Source organism: Brassica napus, chromosome A5 (assembly GCF_020379485.1).
Source record: "Brassica napus cultivar Da-Ae chromosome A5, Da-Ae, whole genome shotgun sequence".
Lineage (NCBI taxonomy): Eukaryota > Viridiplantae > Streptophyta > Magnoliopsida > Brassicales > Brassicaceae > Brassica > Brassica napus.
In genome coordinates, this window is record NC_063438.1 from 7,396,630 (window position 1) to 7,415,473 (window position 18,844).

General features: G+C 33.4%; 4 protein-coding genes across 4 annotated transcripts; 2 read left to right on the forward strand and 2 right to left on the reverse strand.

Annotated features, from left to right (window-relative positions):
* Positions 1–20: 20 nt before the first annotated feature.
* On the reverse strand, positions 21–1,663 carry LOC106451380 (E3 ubiquitin-protein ligase SINA-like 7). The gene is made up of 2 exons (XM_022719325.2): positions 915–1,663; positions 21–710 (listed from the first exon to the last, which is right to left on the reverse strand). Exons 1-2 carry the CDS (start codon positions 1,116–1,118, stop codon positions 21–23), a joined length of 894 nt encoding a protein of 297 aa, XP_022575046.2. The 5' UTR covers positions 1,119–1,663.
* Positions 1,664–5,017: 3,354 nt separating this feature from the next.
* On the reverse strand, positions 5,018–9,281 carry LOC106453630 (transcription factor MYB14). Its single transcript, XM_013895857.3, has 3 exons — positions 6,550–9,281; positions 6,330–6,459; positions 5,018–5,634 (listed from the first exon to the last, which is right to left on the reverse strand). The coding sequence occupies exons 1-3, from the start codon at positions 6,680–6,682 to the stop codon at positions 5,136–5,138; spliced, it is 762 nt and encodes a 253-aa protein (XP_013751311.2). The 5' UTR covers positions 6,683–9,281; the 3' UTR covers positions 5,018–5,135.
* Positions 9,282–10,948: 1,667 nt separating this feature from the next.
* Positions 10,949–12,020, forward strand: LOC106451378 (actin-depolymerizing factor 6). Its single transcript, XM_013893305.2, has 3 exons — positions 10,949–11,179; positions 11,352–11,617; positions 11,689–12,020. The coding sequence occupies exons 1-3, from the start codon at positions 11,156–11,158 to the stop codon at positions 11,837–11,839; spliced, it is 441 nt and encodes a 146-aa protein (XP_013748759.1). The 5' UTR covers positions 10,949–11,155; the 3' UTR covers positions 11,840–12,020.
* Positions 12,021–12,249: 229 nt separating this feature from the next.
* LOC106453629 (transcription factor bHLH91-like) lies at positions 12,250–16,591 on the forward strand. Its single transcript, XM_013895856.3, has 4 exons — positions 12,250–13,986; positions 14,275–15,031; positions 15,108–15,539; positions 15,616–16,591. Exons 2-4 carry the CDS (start codon positions 14,291–14,293, stop codon positions 15,721–15,723), a joined length of 1,281 nt encoding a protein of 426 aa, XP_013751310.2. The 5' UTR covers positions 12,250–13,986; positions 14,275–14,290; the 3' UTR covers positions 15,724–16,591.
* The last annotated feature ends 2,253 nt before the right edge of the window (positions 16,592–18,844 follow it).

The window sequence follows — 18,844 nt, forward strand, 5'->3', positions numbered from 1 at the left end:
TTATCTTCCTTGCAGCTTTCTTATTCTTGTTCCAACTTGCTGATACAAATCCGCAACTTCAACGATTGACGTCCAGGAAAGAAGAAGGAAGGAACCAAGAAGAAATCCTTTTCAGGAGTTTCAGAACTCAATTTCCGAATTTTCATGACCTTCGGTGATTTAAATGTCATGATATTATGAGGGATACTATAATTGACCGCAGTAGTGGAGATGAAACAAGAGAACTCACCAATTTCATCAGCAGAAGGAGCTATACAGCTCACAGTCACATAAACACCATATGGCTCACTGAAACACTGAACGACAAACAGTAGGCCGGCCTCATTTTCCCTCATAACAACTGAAGTATACTCAGTCAATACAAAGTAAACTTCAGCAAACTCCCCAAAAAGAAATTTGTAACTATATCCCCTTTCACTATTGTGAGTTTTGAAGTGGGAGTATAGATCCTTATAAGAGCCAGTGTAATTGCAATTCCGTGCAGGGCAGTAGCAACGAGAGAAACTACATTCATTCTCGTGAGTTAACTCATTCCCATATGAGAACTTCTTTATGCAACCAGACATAGAGTTTGGGCATGGGACAATGACTGCCTTAATCACCCTTTCCATTGCTCGGCAACGAATAAGACCAATAGGAAGAGCACAAGAAGGGCATTTGTTCCTCAGTTTGTTACAACATGTAGGGCAAGCTATATGTCCATTGTCACACTGAAATATAATAGCATGAGTATCTTAATTAAATCTGTACCAACTTTTCTAGAAATAAAGGAATAAATATCCAGCAAATGAATTTTTTTCTTATTCCAGAATCTGGACAACTCAATTTACTCTGAAGCAACAACGCAATGCTCGAGTATACGAGGAAATTCTAGAACATAACAAATTTAGGTAGGAACATAAAAGAAACAAAACCTGGAAGATATTACTAGTCAGTGGGACGCAGCAAATAGGACAGTTAAGAGCTTCTAAGTCAAGCAGCTTTGCCGAGCAGTTTGTATCATCATTTTCACCTCCCAAAGATCTTGAAGATGAACTAATTTGATTTCCATTGGAGGGACTTTGTTGCCTTGTTGAGGTTACAAGCCCAGCCATGTCTATGGGGTAAGAAATTTCCATGAGATATATAAGTAAGAGAAGAGTACAGCCGAACGCTATTAGCCTATTAGGCTTCGATTTCCCTAGAGTTTTTACATGAATCTAGACATGCAATTTAAGATGCAATTAAGTCTTTATCGGAAATAGCTATTCTTTAATTGGATGGAGATTTCCCAAAACTAGGTGCAGAAAAGGCCCTAATCTAAAAAATCAAAAATCAAAAGATCTTTATAAGACGGCTAAAACTAGGAGTATGTAAGGTTGACCAAAAAATATTGACAAAAATGTGCAAACGAACAGAAAAATTAATAAAATACTAAATTTGTTTCATAATATAAGTTACTGTAAAATTGTGTTTTGCTTCAAAATATTTTTTTCTACATTTATTTTTATGAGTTAACTCTGGTCCTAACTATACAAAGGCTGCACATAGACTCACGATTTTTTTCAAGCACTGACTCGGAAGTTTGAATACCGAAGATTAAAAATTTATTATACTAAGAGCATCTCCAAAAAAATTCTCTATTTTACAGTTTTTAAAATTCTATATTTGAAGTTTCAAAGTCTTTTTTTCAAAAGCAAAATTTCAAATTTAACTTCAAAATTATAAATCCATAAACATTTTATAAATAACTAGTACACATATAAAAATATTACAGTAATATTAATTAATAAAATCTTTCACTGAAATATAAAATTGTAAACAGAAATAGATAATTAAATATTAAACTACAAGAAAATATCACATTATTTCATTAAAAAAATATTTCCGTAATTAGGGATTGCACTTTACCCGATATCTGAAGTGGCACCCGAACCCGATCCGAAAAACCCGAACCGAAATCCGAACCGAAGTAGTAAAATACCCGAACGGGTATTTAATTAGGAGAGATTGGATATCCGAACCCGAACGGATAATACCCGAACCCGAATGAATATCCGAAGATAACCGAACATATGTATAATTAACCTTATATTTCTAGTCTACGTCTCTTATTTTATATAAAATATTTATATTGATGCTACACATACTTTAAGCTCATATAATATATATAAAATTACAGAAAAAATGATTTGCTACTCACTTAAAATGCATGTCAAGTTTTTTATTTCAATTTTTGTTAAGTCCAAAAATTTTAAAAAATAACTAAATTAATGCATTTTTAGTTTTAAAAAGTTATGTCCAAATCTATTAAACATTCAATCTATTAAAAAAAAAATTAGTTAAGTGAAAATTATATTTTTAAATACAAAAAATTTGAGAAATGAAAATTTTAATATTTTTTTCAAAATCTAAATATCCGAACCCGATCTGAAATAACTGAATCCGAACTAAAAATGTCCGAACCCGACCCGAAGTACAGAAATACCCGAACGGGTTCTACACTTCTATACCAAAATACCCAAAAATATGAAATACCCGATCCGAACCCGAAAGGGTACCCGAACGCCCACCCCTATCTGTAATGCTTCATCTTCGGTTATACAAAATTAGTTAGGACAATATTTTAGAGTTTTGGGAGGTTTCAGAGCAACTTAACTATACTATTAGTATTGTTGTAATATTTACTTTTTTGTAATAATTATGTCTTCATGTATCTTTTCAAAAAAAAAATATTAAGTTTTTTTTTGTAATATTCTTGTTGCCTAATTCTAGTTTTAAAATATTATAAATCTTATTTATTTATTTTTTTAATTTTATGTGTAAAAATTGTATTTATAAAAGTATATTTGAAATATTTAATAATCATAAAAAAGTTTTAAGGATTAAAATGATAAATGAAAAAATACTTAATAATCAAAATGTGATGTGTAATTAATTATAAGGATCAAAATGCAAACAAAAAGATGAAACTTTTAGTTTAGAGTTTTGAATAGTAAAACTTCAAATATAAAGTTTTACTATTTAAAACTTTATATTTAAATTTATAAAATTTCTTTTGGAGATGTTATAATGATGACTAACCTGCGGAGTTGTAAGCCCCACATCATGCATACATTAGGGGCCGGTTTGTCCTATTTGTAACTCGAGTTCTGATTTTCTCTATCAAAAAGCTAGTAATCATTCTTCCTCATCAATCGAGATAGCGTACAGGGAGAACACCGGGTTCAAATGGGAAATCTGTTAGAATTAGATGCCACATCGTGAGAGATATTCTCCATACAGATGGTTGATTTCTCCAAACTTATTCTTAGTTATAACTTTTTTTTTTAAACCGAGATCACTCTTTCGAAGATTGCTTTGTACCCTCAACAAATACCAAAAGATCATCGACAAAACAAAAATATCTTGAAAATATGTTGTATAACAAGGGATAATATCTAAAGCACTTATCCCTCCATGTCTTATCTATCCGCAAAGACATCACATTCATACAGAGCACAAATAGGTAAAGAGATAAAGAACATCCATGTCTCATTGTGTGCTTTAAAAATAGCCAACAAGTTCCTCATTAACTTCCACCTAAAAAGAATGCTTATTATTCAGAGCTTAATTCAGTGAATAAATTTTTTTTCGGAAATTTAAGTGCCAAGAGTGTATTCAATACAAATTTTTGGTTTGTCAATATAGCTTTCGGTTTAGATTTCTATACCGATGTTCAAGACTTGTCATACTTGCAGCATTATCTTAATCAAGATCCTTGCTCCATTAAGTACAGGTAGCAACAGGGCCAGGCCTGAGTAGAGGCACATAAAGCATGTGCTTGGGGCCGTACAAGATATATATAATTAAAGGGCCAACAATTACGTAAACGTTACACTAGTTCTACTGGTAAGAGCGCCGGGATGCGCATGAGAGGTGAACTAGACCTTTTTTTTAGCCACTTTTTCTGATTTTTGAAGATAATGGGCCAAAAAAAATTTGTTTGCTTCTGGGCCTAAATTTCTCAGGCCCGGCCTTGGGTAGCAACTAGCTGAAGAAGACTCAATACCATGTTCTATCAGTAACTTATGAGTTCCATGTTCTTGTTGCAGGAAGCTAACGAGTGAGCTGTGCAGTGTGGTTGAAGATTACGGTCTTGTCAGTTTTACAACATTGGATATTCAGGTCTGCTCTCTCTCCTCTGCAACTCTCTTCAAGCATCTTGTCTTGGTGTTGAGCGTTTTGGTTTTCAGGATAAAGAAAGTGTTGGGGAACTGGTGAAGCTCATTAATTGATAAGAGCAATGGTTACATATTTGCCGGCATTGATGCAAGTGTGGTTGAATACAGCAAGATCTCAGTTCGCCAAACTGATTGGGAATATAACAGATATCCTTTAGCTTTAAATATTCTAACCATTGTTTCTATCAATTGCTCTAAGTTTAGTTTGATGTTTTAACAACAAAAAGAGTTGTTTCTTTAATGATAGTGTTCACAGTTGCTGCCGTGCAAATGAAGGACATGAAAGACGAGGATGCAGAAGACTAAGGGACAGAGATAAATACTGAAACTTGATAAGCAGAAGAGGAATCATTTGATGATCTATGAACCAAACTATAAATGTAACGGTTTGTATGTACCTCTTTTGGATTTTTGGGTTCGGTTTAAGTCCAAACTACGTTAGTTACATAAGTTACTGGTTTGGTTGACGACTACGTTACAAGAAGCTTACAAGTTACATTTCTTTGAAATTTGACAATATATTTGATAGCTGGCTAGTTTATAGAAATAATGTTTAGCGATGACGAGGTTTAAACTTAAATTTCAAAGAACATTATTGGTGTGATTATTACGTGTGGATAATCGTTAATACTCACGTTTTAATCATTTCAATTTTGTTATATAGTCTCAATCCAATGGTATAAAGGACCAACCGAATGGTGTAAATGTTTATGTTTTCCGAGGGCCGGACCGGAGACCGTCCATTGATTTCAAGGTCTATAACTAATAGGCAACCCATTTCTATTTTTCGGTTGACTTCAGTTAACGTCATAGTTACATGCAAACACGATATAGGTCACTCAAAAACGTAGAAAACAAAAACAACTTTTAAATTTATTCATCTGGTTTACAAAAAGACTTTTTTCAAATCTTAACGATTAAAACAACATAAAATCAAAATAAGAACTGGGTTATGTCAGAAAATTCCTCAATGCTACGACTACTATTGAGAAGCTTATCATACCAAAACTCCATATCGTCGCTACAAAGCTTCGGATTATCATAACTAAATCTCTTATTATTCATATCTAGCAACCCTTCCCAATCTTCTATCTTTTTCTCATTATTATTACTCGAGTTATCTACCGATACCACGTCCGGCCAAAAACTCTCATCAACCAATGCAGAAACATCCTCGTACGACATCATATTGTCCTTGTTACTGTTTGAAATCTCAAATGTTGTAATATTATTAGAAAACTGTTGTAGAGAGGTTGTGTCGACAATCACAGATTCTTTGTCTTTGTGTGTGGTCTTGTTAGTTCCGTTAATGTTTTTGTTGTCTCCGCCATTGTTTTGATTTTTGTTGAGTCTTTTCTTCAAATGAGTGTGCCAAACATTTTTTATTTCATTGTCGGTTCGTCCTGGCAGTTTTGCAGCAATCGCAGACCATCTAAATCAATAACAAACAAACAAAACTAACACTATTAGAAAAAGTGCATCTATATATAAAAATAGTATGGATTTCATCGATTTATTACTTTAATATTGCTTTTCAAATTAAAGCATAAAACATGGACAAACCAAAAGCTACTATTTTACCCCCCCCCCCCCCCCCCCCCCCCCAAAAAAAAAACAAAAGCTACTAGCATATGTTTTGCATTGCTTGAGGTGCATATCTTGTCTAACAGTAATATTCAAGTTTGTTTGCTTTTTGGGATTTTTCTATTCAAAATTATGAAAACGTATTAGTTATAGCCCTAGAGACAGAGTAAATCACGGGTATGACCTTAGCCCCACAGTGTTAAGAGTTAAAAGTATGTTCTAAACTACAAATAGCAAAAAACGTTTATCTACTTAGACTATATTATTAGTATATATAAGGATTATCTATAAGTTATACTTATCTAAGATATTGTTTAGTTATCATCTCGTAGAGATTCTCTACTAATCCCTTGCATAAATGTACATCGTTGTTGTTAATGAAAGATAACAAGTTTACATGCAATCACAGTAATTAAACGAATTTTTTTGCAAAGTATAAAAGTAAAAGGAAGTCGACGTAAATGTAAAACAAAATGTTAATCCCAAAAAAAATTGGTTTCTTAATCCTCTTTCAGGAAATCATTAAACAAAAAGAAGACAAACCTGTTGCCCAGGACTTCATGTAGATTGATGATAGTTTGTTCTTCTTGAGGAGTGAAATTGCCACGTTTAATGTATGGCCTCATATAATTGATCCAACGAAGTCTACAACTTTTTCCACATCTGAGTAAACCTAAAAAGTTCCACAAAACAACAGGTCAAGAATTTTTGATTTGGTAAGAAGATATACTAAAAGAATAATATACAAAAAATTGAAAATAACCAGCGTGTTTGGGAAGAGCTCGCCAATTAGAGTGACCATAGAGATGAATGTAATTGATCAAGATTTGATCTTCTTCAGGAGTCCATGGTCCTCTCTTCATCCCCATTTTCTCACAACATGGTGCTCTTCCCATTTTCCCCCGTTGCACCCTCAAGAAAATGAAACTACAAATAAAGAAGTTTTATTCTTCAGGTGAGTAAAATGATTTTTGAAGGATATGTATTGGATATGTGTAGAGTTATATGAGAGCTACAGAAGCCAAATGTTTGAAGGAAGCGTGCGATGTAGAGGTTTGGTCTGTTTATTATTATATAGGCATGGTATATTACTGTTCCAAAAAGGCATAGTATATTATAATTAGTTTAAGTTTATCACAGTACAACCGTGGGACAACTCCAAGTTGAAATTTTCTCATATATGTTTGATTCACATGCACAGTCCAAAATTTTCCAACTTTTTTTCCTTTAACTTTTTCCATGTATTTAATTTTATAATCTATCTTGATGAGGTCGACACAATGGTAGGAGGTTTGTATTATGCATGTTAAAACGTAAATAATTGCGAATTACATTAAGTTTTGCAAAATTTTATACTTTTAAGATGAGAAGGAACAAAACATAGGTTTCAATTGAAATACATATGTCATTTTACTATTCCATATGTCATCGTTGATATATTATTGTTCTACTCTATTTGATGTGTTGCCAATGCAGCCCTCAAAAGTTCCCTTATTATGTTTATGCAAAAGAAGAATGATATTTGTGTAAAGGCACATGAGTAGCACTAATAACTAGACGTGGATGCACACATTTTCTAACACTCGATTATCAACTTTTCATGATATATATGCCCATGTTTTATGGTATCCGGGAGGCGGGAGCTCAGCTTCATATTAACACATAGATATACGTACCAAATACACGATATAATTTATACAATACATAATTATTAGATTTGATTGGATACTGATTCCTCAGTTAGCTTACAAATGGCTAAAATATGACACATAGCGACAAATGTTTACTATATAAGTTGCTATTTCACTAAATAGACCTACCATATTATATAATGCTAGATTACATTTATATATGGATTTACTTGGTGAGTTATGAAATCCATATATTATTCACCTTTAGATTGGATATACCATATAAATATGTGCATATATTGTACGCATATTCTGTTCACACATGGAAAAGCTACTTTCACGACTCGAGTGAGAGAAAAAAAACTACGACGCAAAAAACTATATGAATAATACTAATGTAAGAGGAAGCCAATGTTCAAATTACATATACATAAAAATGTCAAAAAGGCTCTTAGTGCTTAATTCCAATCAGATCATGGCCCAAAATTAATTTTTAATTTCCATCTATCCTGTTGGATGACCTATCATAAATCAATAAAAACACTAAAGGTGTCATATTCTTTTTATGCGCATATTATAAAACTTTATAAAACTCTAAATAATACCTTTATGATGGGTAAAAAAATAGATATGTAGAGCCAAAACAATTGTTTGGTCAAGATAAAAGGAAAATGATAGACACTGAAGTAGGTACGTAAAAGGGTTCTTCTTTTCTTACAGAAGGGAGATCATGCTAGCCAAAAGAAAAACAAATAAACTTTTGAAATAATTTGGTACGATTTGGTGATGATTCCTCTTTTTGTTTCTTATGTTCTCTATTTTCTTATATTAAATATGACTTGGTATCTCAGTTACAAAAAAAAAAATATGACTTGGTATCCGCATCTTAGTCATATGAACCTTAGAGCATGTGTATCGCTGGAATCCCACTTGAAATTTCAAATTTTTTATTTTTTATTTTTTCTTCAAAAAAATAAAAATAAAAATAAAAATAAAAAAATAATCAATTGCGGACCACTACTTATCAGTGGAATCCGCCAAAATCACAAAAGCTCAAAAAAAGTTGATTCTTACCTCATAGTTTTTCTTACCAGTCTTTCTCCTTTTTGCGGGGTACATGCCTAAAAATCCCTTTAAGAACTCTGCCATGCACATGGTCTTATATTTCAACCAAACGGATGTCATCTTGTCAGGGTCTCTAGCAGTACGGCGGGGTAGCAAAATGTGTGGCCAGATAATTTGGATATCCAATTTCCACGTAAAATAATCGAACTTGTCTATCGTTGGTGGGCCCACTCCAAAAAATTAATCGGGTCTTCGTGTTCGGTACCTCCGTGTTCGGGTACCTCCAGATCTTAAAAAACCTGATATTTCATTTTTTTTAAGGATATTAATCTCATGGAAATTTGAATCAATATATGAAATTCGTGATTTTTTTTTTTTTGCTAAGAATGAAATTCGTGATTCGTAAAATAAATAGTTTACCGATGTCCTTTTGAAACATTGAACCATATCGTTCTTATCGTATGTCTTAAAAGTAATAACTATGAGATTACAAAATGAATGAAATTGTTGGAACTTTGACGTTATTGATAATTTAGTGCTACGGATCCAACAATTAGGTTCTTACATGTTTCACCGACTACAACTCTTACTTTAACTATTTGTTGGTTCTCTGTCAAAAACAACTCTTTTTAATAATCAAGGCGTATTCGACGGACCCCGATTAATTCCATAAAGGTTTGTCCATTGGTGGCAAACAGATCTGATTAATTCTAATGAGAATTAAATATCTATGTCATCTGGAAATATAAACAAGTAAAACTGAATTTAAAAGGTTTTGAACCTGGGGTGTTTAACACTTTTTTCAATCCCGTTGTACTATTCGACTACGCTTTGTGGTTATATCAAAAGCAACCTTCAATGGTGTTTCAAATTAGATGTATTTACACCAAAATTACAGCATTAGAAAAACTAGAAAAGGTCATCGACGTCTATTATTACTAGGATCGTGCTCTTTGTTCACAATCTTAATAATACAATGCGGGTAATCTTCTCTTATTTACAAACACATAAACACTATCTCAACTTTTCAACTGAGCTGAAAATCATTCAAACTCTTCGGTTATGTTTTTCGGACTTCAACATCAGCTACTTTCCAAGGACGCAGAATGAAATTGCAGATTCTTTAGCTAGGAATGCACGTTCTTTTCATAGATCCTTATATTTTATTGGTTGTTCTATTCCGGTCTGGCTCCCCAGATCATCTCAAGTTTGAGTAATAAAATAGCCGTTTGCCGTAAAAAACACTATTCCAAATGTGGTGTTACATCTTTTTAATGCAAGTCTGGGTTAAATATTTGATAAAATTAAATCAACGTACAAATGGATCGTTACCTAACGATTATAGCGGGTCCAATTCCACAATAAATACTACCTGTGGTCTCTTTGTTCCTAAGTTTCCTGACATGTCAAGAAATGAAGCATGTAAGACAAGTATCTTAGAATGAAAAAAATCATTTAGTCTATATCTTGTACGATTTTGTTTATTTTCAAGGTATTCAGATTAATTAACAGGCAATCAAAGTCGTATACTTTGAGATATTTCACTTAGAAAAATCACAAACGAAGACTAAAGAGTCCAGGTCTAAAGAAAAAAGAAAAGCCAGTACACATTTTTTGACCATGGAAAATAAAATTTTAAACCACAGTGATATCAACCTTTTCATTTAGAATATAATTTCACAAAAGTAAATCATATTCCACTTTGATTGAATTATATGATAATTTATGTAGACCTACAATGACCCCCACAGAAAATGAAAGTACGAACGAGGACAAGAACCGTACCTTCAAATTTATCTCTACAATACTAATACTTTGGTTTTACTTCACCTAACAATATGACTATAGTCTTCATGCACTAAGTTGTGGTGGATTCATGATCTGGACACAGACTTCTTCTTTTTGGACAATGCCCTACACTTTAAAGATTCACCTGAAAATGAGAGTTACCAAGCGATTTTTTTTCCAGTGCCATCGAAAAATCTATCGGTATAGCATCCATCCTTTAGCCTGGACTTGAGACAAAAATGGACTGCAGACATCATTCATTCATATGCGTCTTGCAAAATTATATCATCAGTTTCATTATATATCTTTGTCATTGACTTGGCATTCGCTTCAACTAACCACATTCGCAATGCATCTTCACCTGTTGGCTGTTGCATCATGATAGCTTTTCCACAAACACTTCTTTTAGTTTATGCACTTGAGAAGGCTTCAAAGCTCTATGCAGAGCCCTTCCTACCCTCGCATTTCATGCATCTTGGACTGGTCTCTCCGAAAACAGTAGGTCTTCTTTGAATCTTAAATCAAGAGGGCTTCTTTGAGGACGTCGGTTCCCCTACCCATTGGATTATAATGTTAATACAATAATGGGCCTAAAAGGGCTAGGCCCAACATTCGATAAATACGCGGCGACTAGTTACGGGTCAAAGAAGACGACCTTTTGTGCCTCGAATCCGTCCAAAAAGATGAAATGGGGTCACGAAGTCATCGCGTTGCTCTAACGCCACCGCCCACTTACTAGTAAACAAAAGTGTCCACCAAGACACACCAAAGCGACGCATCCGCATCCGATTTTTTTTCGTATAAATTAAATTACCCTTTTTAATATACATTCTTGTCATACTTCTCTCAAACCCGGTTCTTGTCTGAAGAAAGCATAATCAATCCATGTCTTTCAGAGGACTTCGCAAGGTAATAATCACAAAGATCATTACTTTGATCTCTTCTTGTCGCATGCACTCTTTAGATCTTCAGTTTCGTTTCTTAGAAAATGTCAAAAAAAAGATTTGATTTTTATTTTATTTTGAAACCATAAAAATCGAATCTTTTGATTGTATTGTTTATCTTATGTTTCGATCCACAGCCAAATGCAACATCCGGAATGGGTGTTGCGGATCAGAGCAAGACCACATACCACGAGCTCCAGAGGAAGAAGACTCATCGCTACGTCGTCTTCAAGATCGACGAACTCAAAAACCAAGTTGTGGTTGAGAAGACAGGAAACCCGGCAGAGAGCTACGACGACTTCTTAGCTTCTCTCCCCGACAATGATTGCAGATACGCTGTTTACGACTTCGATTTCGTCACCGCTGAGAATTGCCAGAAGAGCAAAATCTTCTTCGTCGCTTGGTTAGTTTGAATCTTTGACTCTTTTGAAAATAATAATAATGTTAAAGAGGATTATTGGGGACTTTGTATAGGTCTCCGGAGACTTCAAGAATCAGGGCGAAGATGCTTTACGCCACTTCGAAAGAGAGGTTTAGGAGGGAGCTTCAAGGGATTCACTACGAGATTCAAGCTACTGATCCTACTGAGGTTGATCTTGATGTCCTACGCGAACGAGCAAACTGAGGATTATTTGTTCTCTATTTAAGACAATTACTTATGGTAATGTAATGAAAATAATCATTCAGGATATTCTCGTCTCTTGTGGGTGGATTTGTGTAATCACAGTTTCATGTTCTATGGACAAAGTGTATTAAACTCAGTTGATGTTTCAGATTGCTCATCTATAAAACCTCTTTGTAACTTAGTGTTGTTATTAGAACCTGACTGGTGGTTGTTAGCTAGGGGTCGAATCGTGGATTGTGTACGAGTTGTGAGACTCTGTAAAACCGCATCAGCTTTTAATACCGGATAAATGGCACCCATAAAAAATTCATGAATCTTGTAAATTTTTCTCTAACGTAATTACAAGCACACAAATGATCTTTTCACATGTTTTTGTTATCGTACAATCCAGCCTGTGAGCTTTCGCTCTTAAATCTGCCTCGTTTATTCATGGTCCAATCGATCAAGACCCTGTTTTTTTGTGTATTTTAGAGGCTATATCTCCAAGGCGAGGAGGCTAACTCCTAGAACAGTGTAACTGTGTGAATTTTAAGCATGGACTGTGACCTAAGGAACTAGGTGGACGTGCCTCCGAAATTCGTGAAGTAGTTAAACTTGAATGAGGCTATTAAAAGCAGGTCGGTCAAGGCACATTTGCTTACTTAACTATGAATATTCATGATTCCATAACTGAATCAACACATGCATTGTACGGTCTACAAACTCGTTTTATTTTATTTTTAAAATAAACAGCCGAATAGAAAGATTATTCTTGTAACATTTTACTCATAGAGAACATTGTCTGTATTTTTCTTTTAAATTCATACAATCAAAACTCAAAAGAAAAAACGTCATACAATCAAAACTCAAAAGAAAAAACGTCATACAATCAGTTACAGAATATTTATTGTGGGTTTGAACTCCCACACAACCGGTTAAAGTTGAACCGCAATCCTATAGTGTATCCGGTTAGGCGATCTAATTGTAAAGGACCTATCACCTAACGTTACCAAATTGTTGAAGAGATATTGCGAGGTTGGGAGATTTTGTGGAATCATCAAATGACGTAGCTACCCTTGACAGTCTGAAATTAAAATATAAAATTAAAAAGGAGATTCCGAGTGGGGCCCATTGCCGTTGTGTCTGAAAAAGCGAGATTGCATGATCCAACTGATCTCTCTACTAAATAATACTCACTTTGTTTCTTATAGATCTACTTTTTAGAAAACACATTTGTTTCAAAAAAAATCATTTTTTACATTTTTAATACATTAATTAATAAAAAATTATACTTTAAAAAATACAATTGTGTTTAATAAAATTTCATTGGTTAAAAGTTATTGAGAATAGTTAATAAAAAAAAATAATGTATTGAAAAATAAAATTTTAAATATTTTTTTAGTAAATGTGAAAAAATTATAACATGGATTTTTTAAGAACGTAGGGAGTATCAACTAATTTATCTGTTTATTGCATTTTATCATATTAACAGCAGCAAATGTTAATTCTTTTTCTTAAATGTACAATTACCAACTTTTACTCACAGTCCATTATTTGTTTGACACTGGGGAACATCAATAACCAAATGTTTTTGAATTCATCTCTACCTATTTACAGCTGCCTATTTAGTCTCCATATCTAATTTAAAATTTTAAAACACATTTTAAAAAGTATTTTTCTTATTTGTATATTGGGTGTGTGATTGTACTGAAAACGATAAAAACAATTTTAAAACATTTTTCCAATCTTAACATGTTTTTGGTTTATGTTGGAAACTTACAGGGTTGGACATTTATTTGTGACAGAAAATAAAGGATGGAACTTTAATTTGTTGCTCATTTGACAAATTTTACTCTTTATTAATAGGAAAACTCAAAAAAAATGTAGCAGAAAAATATTTCCTCTGTCTTCAAGTATATAGTCGAGAGCTGTCTAAACAAATACCAACACGTCCAAAAAACAAGAAAGACCCAATAGACACAAACTCATCCTAACCCCATAAAACAGAAATAAAAGCTTCCTCCTTCTTCTTGAAATCTGAATTCCAAAGTGCTGAAATGATCTTTGAAGGTGTAACTGTGTGAATTTTAAGCTTATGATACAGTTTGTGGTATTTCAAGGTTCTTAAGAGAGAAGAAGAAGTTGAAGATCATCATCGTCTAACTCTGGTAATGGGATCATTTCATTCTTTTATACATTTCGAATATGTATTTGCTAAGTCTGAGAGTATGTAAAATGTGAGAGAGAATACTAAAGCAAATGTATAAGAAAATAACCTTTTAACAATCAGAATCAAAGATCATCAGAAAACAACACATAAAAAAAGGAAAGGGACAGAGACTGAAGGGAACTAGTTTGAGATTAGGTTAATTTGGAAGTTATGCAAAATGTCGTTCTACTATATGGCTTGTCTCTTGATGATTATAGTAGTGAAAATTAACTTTGGTTTGTTACAGCAAAAATTGGTTGAGAATGTACGAGGAAAGTTTATGTTTTGACCCCACTCCTCTGGTGGACGCAATCCTTGACAGCAACGACAGCTACTGTGAACCCAACACGGCGACAGAAACAGGGTTTCCGGTAAGCCATCAGTTCCAACTACCGATCTTGGTCGCCGGGAACACAACAAACAACTTCAACGACGACGTTAAGCTCCCAACAATGGAGGAGTTCTCTGTTTTCCTAAGTTCAGAAACTCAGAACCTAATCAGCAACGACAACAACAACAACCATATGATCCACCAAATGATTCACGGGTCGAATTGGGACAACTCTGGACTCTTTATGAACACTTCAGTTCCAAACACAACAACAACTCCAACTCCTGATCTTCTCAGCCTCTTGCATTTGCCTAGATGCTCAGTTCCATTACCAAGCTCGAACGTTTCTGATATACTGTCCGGTTCTTGCTTCACATATGACCCGCTCTTCCACTTAAACCTTCCTCCTCAGCCTCCATTGATCCCTTCTGCTAATTATGACCACTCAGGGTTCTTCCTAGATACCAACACTACTCAAAGAGATCAGCCAAGTGCTGGTGATGAGAACAACAATGCTCAATTCGATGGTGGAATCATCGAGTTTAGCAAGAAAATTAGACGTAAAGGAAGAGGGAAGCAGAAGATCAAACCTTTTACAACAGAGCGTGAGAGAAGATGTCACTTGAACGAGCGGTTCGAGGCCTTGAAATTGCTCATTCCTAGCCCGACCAAGGTTGGTTATATTTCTTTCACTCCTTTGTCTCCAAATGTCTCTTTGCTTAATTTATATAATGTCTACATGTTAATAGGCAGATAGAGCATCCATTCTTCAAGATGGAATTGATTACATCAAGGAGTTGCAAAGAAGAGTAAGCGAGCTTAAGTATTTGGTTGAGAGGAAAAAATGTGGTGGTAGACACAACAACAACAACAACTCGGATGATTGTATTAATGAAGATACTAATGATGATGAAAACATAGTGAAGAAGCTAGAGAGTGATGTATTAGACCAGTGTCCAAGCAACAACTCGCTAAGGTGTTCATGGCTGCAGAGGAAGTCTAAAGTAACAGAAGTTGATGTTAGGGTTGTTGATGATGAAGTAACAATTAAAGTGTTTCAGAAAAAGAAGATCAACTGTTTGTTGGTTGTCTCCAAAGTGCTTGATCAGCTTCATCTCGATCTTCATCATGTCGCTGGAGGACAGATTGGTGAGCATTATAGTTTCTTGCTCAACACCAAGGTTAGTGATCAATGAATATATACATATATATATATATATTGGATTTGAGTTTTTTATTGATATGAATAAAATGCAGATAAATGAAGGTTCAACAATATATGCAAGTGCAATAGCGAACAAAGTGATTGAAGTTGTGGATCAACACCACCTGGCTGCTCTTCCCATCAATAATTCTTGTTACTAGGCTAACTTTATCTACTTTCTGACGTTTGTAATCCATGTTTACTCATTTTGCAAAGACTCAATATAATCTTTTTTAAGCCAAACGTAGGTTATATAGTTTGATATATCAACTTAAACGGAAACACATGTAAATTATATATTCTCCTAAACAATCATTATTACTGGAAAGAGGAATGTTTCAGAGAAAAGAATTACTGATGATGATCAAAACATATGATCATGCATGCTCCATATATAGTTTATAGGTATAGACACTCATCATATGTTACTAGGGAGATAGAGCATCCATTCTCCAAGATGAGACCTAGTAATGATGATGAAGACATGGAGAAGAAGCTTGGATAAGGAATTCAAAAGTAGCCAAAATTTAAGTATTTATGTCCAACCCTAATCAAACGTGTAAATGTTTTTTTTTTTTAATATTTTCTGTTAAAATAAGCAATAAAACTAACTGTAAATGTCATTTTCTTTCTAAATCATTCTGATAATTACTGCAAAAGAGGGAATAGTCAGATTTTTTAATTCAGATTAAATATTTACTGATGATATACAATTATAAATATATCATGTCTGCTCCATAGTCTATAAGTAACAAATATTAAGCATTGGAGAAATGTTCAAATACTAGTTTTTCTGATTCTCGTCTGTGATATCGTGACGGCCTGGACCTGTTAAGTCGGGGTTTGGTAGAACTAATTTTGGTTCAAATTAGATTTAATATTTTCAGAGAAGTGGTTCCAAACTACGCATAATTATAAAAACCGGAAAAAAACTCGTGTGTTTTGATTCAGTTTTGGTTATGTTTTTCTTTATCCGTCAGATTTTATAACTTGTACTCGTGTGTATCGGTTTGGGTTCTGATCATATCCAACCAAAATCCGATCAGGTACCCGATTAAACCAAAATACGTAGTTTAAATTTAAAATCTGAAATATTAGAAAAGAGCACCACTATTTGAACCCCGGTTGAATATTTACATACGGTTTGGTTTCTGGTCCTATCCAAAACCCAATCGGGTAAATACATAATTTAAAATCCAGAATATTAGAAAAGTTTCATCACCACTTTTGAACCCTAGTTGAATAGGCAAAGCAATTGTGCTATATTGGACCACTTCAATTTACTCGTAAACTCTTACAAGTTGTAAATATATATATGATTACAATATTAAATAGTTATAAAATTGCCATTATCACAACTACGTTACCACTAGGCCACTTTGATTTACATATAAATTCTTTCTTATTGTAATATATATATATATATATATATATATATATATATGATTAACATATTAAACAGATACTCAGAACTGAACTAGAACTGGTGGTATCCGATACAAAATTCAAACCGAAAATTACTAAATATCTATTGGATATAAAATTCATTTACTCATATATCCGATCCTATCAGATCCAACCCGAACCAAACCGAATATCTGAATGTTCATGCTTTTTCAATACTGTTTTATTCTATAAAACATCTCTAATGCTTAACCATTTAAAAATTATATAATGGATTACTCAATCAACCCTAAGTATATATAGCCCAATAAAACATTAATATCAGATCCCTAAATGGTCAAGAATTAATATACATAAATCATATGACATACAATACATTTCTATAACATTTTTTTACAAGGATCTGATGAGCATTGAACTTTTGATTTTAAGAGTTTGGTCTCATCTTCACATTACAATGTCGTTTGGCGAAAGTTGTTTGGAATAAAAGGGTCTCTAGATTTATAAATTGATAAAACACCCCCACCCTCCAAGATTTTTAAGTAACCAAAGTTTGTACGGTTACAGACGTATAGTAGCAGCCTATAGCAGTGTACGAGATAGGTAGATGACCAGAATTTTGTTGTAACATTACGAGATTGCCCAAACTCTTGGATGTGGGACCTACCTCTTCGTCTTCTCAAGTTCTCATACAATCCTACTCTTTTTGTTATAAACATATATTGCATGACCTAACTGCAACATGACACTTTTACTATTCTACTTGATCTCTTTTTTCTAAACAGTTAACGATGGAGATTAATTTTTATGTAACATATATATTCAAAGCTTACATACAAAAAAAGATTGAAAGATAATTATCTACTATATTCCTCCAAGTATCTAATGTCATATCTGATGAGGTATATATACATAGTTTAATTTTGTTTACAATCCATTCCATCTTACAAATATATTTGGAACTGATTACACAAGAAAATATATAAAAATATAAAATTTGATATATTAGAGTAGCAAACCATTTATGGAAAGTGTTTATAGTAAAGATATATTTGATGATTAAGATTAGAGAATTTAAATTGTAATATTAATCATGGCTTCACTGTAATGGTTGATTTTTTTCCATATGTTTCAGAGATTTCAATTATTAATGAAGAGGTATATTACTTTACATGCAAAAAAAATTCCAACTCAAATTTCACATCTAGTTGTTAGCTTTTCAAGTAAAAATAGAACAAATGGTATATTACGAGTACACAAATATTATGGGTCCAAATCAACATCCAAAACGATTATGTGCCATCCTAATAAAAACAAAAACATATTGATATAGATATATAGATATTTTTGTTACTATTAGTTCAGTATGGTGCAGTTTATAAACATCCAAAGGTTATACACTAAAAAATTACATGGATCCTCGCATATCAACACAAAAATAACACACATCAAAGATCCTCAAGAGTAAAATGAAAAAGGGCAAAAGAGAAATAGCAAACGAGGGGATAAGCGGTTAGTTGGTGAGTCTGCTGGCGTAGTGGAGGGTAACGTATGGGCCCATATCCCTCAGAGAGGGCATCGTATTCGCATATAATGACGAGAGTACCCCTTGAAGTCGTTGCAAAGACCTTTGATACTCAGGGGTGGGACCAACAATCTGCTGATCTTTTGTAACCAACCTACAATGTTTGGCCAGAAGGAGAAATCACATGCTCCAACTAAAACAACCCAAAAGAACACTATTTACATATTTATTTATTTTAAATGTCAACTTTATTTAGCAGTAAAAAGAAATGTTAATTTGTTACAATTACTAAAGTTTAAACTCGTTTAAAAACTATGTAATTATAAAAGCTCATCCATCGAATCTGGATTAGA

What these genes read in the sequence shown, in the direction of transcription:
- LOC106451380 (XM_022719325.2), bottom strand. Translation starts at nt 1,118, where the DNA reads ATGGAAATTTCTTACCCCATAGACATGGCTGGGCTTGTAACCTCAACA. An exon ending in TGACTAGTAATATCTTCCAG is followed by an intron (nt 711 to 914) that starts GTTTTGTTTCTT and finishes ATTATATTTCAG; the next exon opens with TGTGACAATGGACATATAGC.
- LOC106453630 (XM_013895857.3), bottom strand. Translation starts at nt 6,682, where the DNA reads ATGGGAAGAGCACCATGTTGTGAGAAAATGGGGATGAAGAGAGGACCA. An exon ending in AGCTCTTCCCAAACACGCTG is followed by an intron (nt 6,460 to 6,549) that starts GTTATTTTCAAT and finishes GGAACTTTTTAG; the next exon opens with GTTTACTCAGATGTGGAAAA. An exon ending in CATGAAGTCCTGGGCAACAG is followed by an intron (nt 5,635 to 6,329) that starts GTTTGTCTTCTT and finishes TTATTGATTTAG; the next exon opens with ATGGTCTGCGATTGCTGCAA.
- LOC106451378 (XM_013893305.2), top strand. Translation starts at nt 11,156, where the DNA reads ATGTCTTTCAGAGGACTTCGCAAG. An exon ending in CTTTCAGAGGACTTCGCAAG is followed by an intron (nt 11,180 to 11,351) that starts GTAATAATCACA and finishes TTCGATCCACAG; the next exon opens with CCAAATGCAACATCCGGAAT. An exon ending in AAAATCTTCTTCGTCGCTTG is followed by an intron (nt 11,618 to 11,688) that starts GTTAGTTTGAAT and finishes GACTTTGTATAG; the next exon opens with GTCTCCGGAGACTTCAAGAA.
- LOC106453629 (XM_013895856.3), top strand. Translation starts at nt 14,291, where the DNA reads ATGTACGAGGAAAGTTTATGTTTTGACCCCACTCCTCTGGTGGACGCA. An exon ending in TCATTCCTAGCCCGACCAAG is followed by an intron (nt 15,032 to 15,107) that starts GTTGGTTATATT and finishes ACATGTTAATAG; the next exon opens with GCAGATAGAGCATCCATTCT. An exon ending in GTTTCTTGCTCAACACCAAG is followed by an intron (nt 15,540 to 15,615) that starts GTTAGTGATCAA and finishes AATAAAATGCAG; the next exon opens with ATAAATGAAGGTTCAACAAT.